This window comes from Mirounga angustirostris, unplaced genomic scaffold (genome assembly GCF_029215605.1).
Source record: "Mirounga angustirostris isolate CCGP_5_RB_7025 unplaced genomic scaffold, mMirAng1.0.hap1 SCAF_12, whole genome shotgun sequence".
NCBI classification, from domain to species: Eukaryota; Metazoa; Chordata; class Mammalia; order Carnivora; family Phocidae; genus Mirounga; species Mirounga angustirostris.
The window spans coordinates 11,864,677-11,869,701 of record NW_026991720.1 but is presented as its reverse complement, the minus strand read 5'-3'; the positions used below and the strand labels follow the sequence as shown (position 1 = coordinate 11,869,701).

General features: G+C 44.1%; 1 protein-coding gene across 1 annotated transcript; it reads right to left on the bottom strand.

The window, feature by feature from the left end:
- Window positions 1–4,805, bottom strand: LOC123835222 (olfactory receptor 6V1-like). Its single transcript, XM_045864140.3, is given in 2 exon segments — window positions 1–2,896; window positions 2,899–4,805. Coding segments are annotated over 2 exon segments (945 nt in total). The 5' UTR covers window positions 3,272–4,805; the 3' UTR covers window positions 1–2,324.
- Window positions 4,806–5,025: the final 220 nt, after the last annotated feature.

Here is a 5,025-nt window from a genome sequence, read left to right as displayed (position 1 = left end):
TCAGGCTTGGGTCCTGCAGTGGTCAGTAGGTAGCATGAAGGCCTTGCATACATGGAATTTTAGAAGTTTGGTAAGGTGTAAAACCCTGTAAGGCCAAGTTAGAAAATTTCAATGTTGTCTGTAGAGGACCATGTTCACATCAATCTAGTTCATCAATTCTTTAAGCTTTCAATTTCCTAATGTAAATATGTTCCTTGCAACAATGCCTCACAGATACTGAAGAAAGGAGGCAGTGATCCAGTGGTCTGCTGGTAAATGTTTAACCACGTCTCTATTTGGAGCATTTACTGACCTCCAGCATTTGCCAATTTCTCTGGTGTCTATTTTACCCCCGTCCAGTCCAGTTTCAAACTACTAACATGAAACAAACAACTTCAGTAGCATAGATAAAAGTAAAATGTAGTGAAATAATTAGGAGTTTTGAATTTTTATTACTTTTGTTTTTAACATAATCTGCTTGATTGTAAGTTTCTACTATTTAATTTTTAATAATGTTCTGTTACATTCCTGAAAACTTAACTATCAGTTCTCAAGAGGGCTTCAGAGCATCACTGTAGCATTCCACCTTTCGTGTTCTCTTAGATCCTGTTCCCCATTCAACCCAGCACCTTTGTCATTCTCCTTCCCTTGGGTCAGATACGTGCCAATTCCTATAGAAGCAAACCTCATGGACTTGTCCTTTAACAGAACTATTCCTAGGTCTTTCTGAACTTACTTAGGTCATGTTCAAAACTGCAAGCAATAAAACTGAAAGGAAATAGTACCTTTTGTGAATACAGTAACTGCCCTAGCATGCAAAGGTTTCCACATCGATGCCCTTTGTACCCACTGCCAAGTTTGTTATAAAACAGCTGTGTCCTGTGATTTCAGTGAGTGGAGCATCCTTCAGAGGACACTTACAAATTCCCCAAGAGACTTGGATCTGATTTGTGAAAATATCTTTGATCTCCCTGTGCTTTCGTTGCCCATACAATATGCCATTTTTATGTCTACATTATTTTACATATCAGTTGCGTCTCTCCGGAATGCACATTTCCCATTCTCTATACTCTCTATACTTTGAGATGTTCCCTCTCCCCCACCCCTTACTTCACAGCTGTGGCTCTATGGGGTGGCCCCTACACTGGCCTATCCACACTGCACATAAGGACCAAGACCTCTCCTCTAGATATCCTGTGGGCAGAGCTAGTTTCAGAAGTAGGAAGAAATTTGCATTTACTCTTTGTCCTGTTCTACAAATCCCAGCCCAGTCCAGATTCAAGCTGGTACAAGAAATCAGACACTAGAGCTACTCCCACTCCCACAGTCTCCCCCTAACTTCCTAAACCATTCCCGGATTGCCAGGGAAAGCCTTGCCTCCACAACTCCAGTCCCACTCCATTTCTTCCTTTCTCAGCTGGCTTCCACCATCTTTGCTTTACCACCAGGGCCCCTGGTAACCTCCTGTCCAGGCTGCTTCCAGGAAAGCCAACCTCAGAAGGCCCTTCCTCTGGGAGATGGATCTAAGTTCTATAGAAGAGAGGTACTAGCGCTTGTAAAGGGGAAGATAGTCAGTCTGGGAACAATGATCTAGCTTTCCCTTCTTTCTTGAGAGCACCGGAAGGATAAAGTTAGGCCTGGGGCTCTCATGACCTATCTGTGTAAGGGGCTGAGAAAGTGGCCCCCAGAGAGTCATTTCTGTTTAAAAGCAAGAGATTTGGAGGGGCTGGACAGGAGCAGTGGGCAGCCTGGGTGTAAGTAGTGTTACTACTTTACGAGCAATCCCAGAGAAGCGGTCCCAGTGGGAGGCACAAAGTTTCTTCTATTTGGATGATGCCAACCCTCTCTGCTCTTCTCAGAGAAACTCCCACTTTCAGAACCCTATCTTAGATTCTGAAGTCAGTTCATGAGAAAGAAAAACACCCCCCAAAAAAGTTGCAGACAAATAAATGAAAAAGGAATGTAAACAAAACCATACAGCCAGACTGGGAAGGAGAGATTTTAATAACACATTTTTATAATAAGAGCTACATTTACAGAGTTTTTACCATGTACCAAATCCTGGACTGAGAATTTTATCTGGATAATATCTTTGCTGATATTATCATACTGTTTTCACTCCAAGGCTCCCTCAAAATCACCTATTCCTTGTCTATCTCAGGCTTACAGATACTTGCCTTTGAAACATTCAGATGGTGTGAGCTCCTTAGCTCTCTGTAGTGAGTAAGCAGACTTCTGTGGGGGTGAGGGAGCAGGAGAGACTGGGAAGAAGGAGACTGAGGAGCTCCAGTGTGGGCAGTGGAGGGTCCTTACTCCTGTGACTTAATAGGTGCTCTTGGGCCTTCTCATCTGTGGACTGCTGCATCTCTGAAGAGGAGCCTTTTGGCCGTATCTTCAATGACCTCCTTGACCTTCTCATTCCGAAGGGTGAAGATGAAGAGATTGAGGAAAGGGGTCACTACTGTAGTCATCAGAGCCACCACCTTGTTGAGGTGTGTGGAGTGGCCCTTGCCTGGCCTCAAATAGATGAAGATGGCACTGCCATAGCCCAGAACCACCACAGTGAGGTGGGAGGCACAAGTGGAGAAGGCCTTCCGGCACCCAGAGAAGGAGGGGCTGTGCAGAACTGCAGCCACAGTGAGGACGTAGGACACTATGATCAGCAGCATGGTGGCCAGCACAAATAGTAAGGACAGGAAGAAGTCCATGCATTCAATGTGGCGGGTATCAGAGCAGGAAAGCTTGAGAAGTGGGGCAGAGTCACAAAAGTAGTGGCTGATGATGTTAGGGTTGCAGAACCATAGCCGTGTTTTTTGCAGGGTGGGGGAGACGATGGAGAGGAAGCCGACCACCCAGCAGACCACCACCAGCTTCACACACATGGGACCATTCATGATGGTTGGGTAGTGCAGAGGCAGCAGATGGCCAAGTAGCGATCGAAGGCCATGTCTGTGAGAATCAGGAAGTGGGTGGAACCCAAAGAGAAGTAAAGGAACGACTGGGTGAGGCACTCAGCCGGGAAAATGGTCTTATGAGTGCATAGCAGGTCTGCCAGCATCCTAGGAACCACGGTGGAAGTGACCAGCATTTCCATGAAGGAGAAGTTGCAGAGGAAGAAGTACATGGGTGAGTGGAGGTGGGAATCAAGGCATGTGAGGGTGATAATGGCCAGGTTCCCCAGTACTGTTAGCACATATATCAATAGGATGAATGCAAACAGGAGGATCTGGAACTCATGGAGATGTGAAAACCCCAGCAGCACAAATTCCCTGACGACACTGACGTTACTCATTGCACTTGATGCCAGTTCTCTGTACTACCTGTGAGAAGCCAGGAAATCTTAGTGGGAAGTTTCCATCAAGCCCTGTCTTGACTATACTCCGTGATGGCTGGCCTGGCTCCCCAGGCATACTAACCTGTATGCATGGTAAATCCCAGAATCTAGGAGTTGGACACCTCCACATTATCAACACTCCTAAACTCTTCCTCTATTGTATGCCATTGCTCATCATTCCATTCAGTGTATTTGTTAAGCTCTAACTCTGTATAAGAGATTTGGTGGGTCTGAAAAATACTTCCTAACTCCCATATTTAATGATCATTCCATCATAATACTTGCTATTAGCTGAGTTCTTTCCATGTACCCAGAATTGTGTTAGGTACCTCATACATTACTTCTCTTCATCTTTTGTGCTCAAAATCATCTTCCTTGTGGTCTCTGTAACATTTTAGGCTACAAATAACCCATTTTTGAAATTGTTTCCACCCTTGACTACAAGGACCTCCAAGTTCTCCAACAGTTCTGACTTTTCCTTGTCTGGCCCCTGGTCTTCCTAAATACGGATGTCACCACATTTCTTTCTTCTTTTATCTCTTCTCTCCTTCAGAAATCTTCCTTCTTGAGCAATCTTGAAAATGTAAATAAATCTCAAATCTGCATTCTTGTTCTCAACCCACGTCTCTGATTGCCTGCTGACCACCACAATGTACTCACCATGTGTAAAAATATGCACATAATCCTCCCCTCCTCCAAAGCCAACATCATGTTCATGGTTCCCCAACCCCCCAGTAATCCAGGTTTGTCACCTGGAAGGGATCAATAGTTTTTTGGGTTTTCCCTTCCTTCTTCTAAAACACTTGAACCACCATCTCTAGAAATATTTTTTAAACCACACACCGCTCTTTTTTCCATAGCCCCCAAGTTCAAGAATTTGTCTTCTCTTAATCATTGCAACAACATTCTTTTCTTTGGTGGGGAGGGGCAGAGGGACAGGGAGAGAGACCACATTAAGCAAGCTCCACACCCAACGCAGAGCCAGATACTGAGCTCAGTCTCACAATCCTGAGATCACGACCTGAGCTGAAATCAAGAGTCAGATGCTTAACCACCTGAGCCACCCAGGCACCCCTGCAACAGCATTCTCAATGGCTTTCATATTTGTAGCTTTCTCTATATCCAACCTACACATACACTACAGTTATATGTTTCTAAAGTGTTATTACACAAGCTGTTTTTTTAATAATCTGAGGTAATGTAATTTCATTTATGCATTACTCTCAAAATCAATTAATCAAACTAGCTAGCCACCTACCTCCATATAGAAAAAGGCTACCAGGATGTATTTTCAATTATTAACAGTGGCTATCTTGAATGTGGATTATAGGCAGTTCAATGTATATCTATATTAATATCAATCTTTGTTTGTTTTCCAAATTCTTTTCCTTTAAATGTGTATTTCTTCAATGACCAGGAAAAAAAAAAAAAAACTTTTTTAAACACCAACCTCTCTTCCTTCTCTTGTCTGCTAAGTCAAGAACATACTCCCCCTGGCAATCCCAGCCTTGCACAGCTTTACCCACCTACCCCTCCAGCCTTACCCTCACCTCTTTCTTGCCACGCACTTCATGCTATCACCAGACTGGACCACTTGCTATTCTCCAAATGTTAATTCCACCCTGCTTTGACAAACTTCTCTTGATTGTTCTCTATGCTTGGAATACCCTGTCCTGCCTTCTTCACCTGACAAATTCTTGCCTACCCCCTTC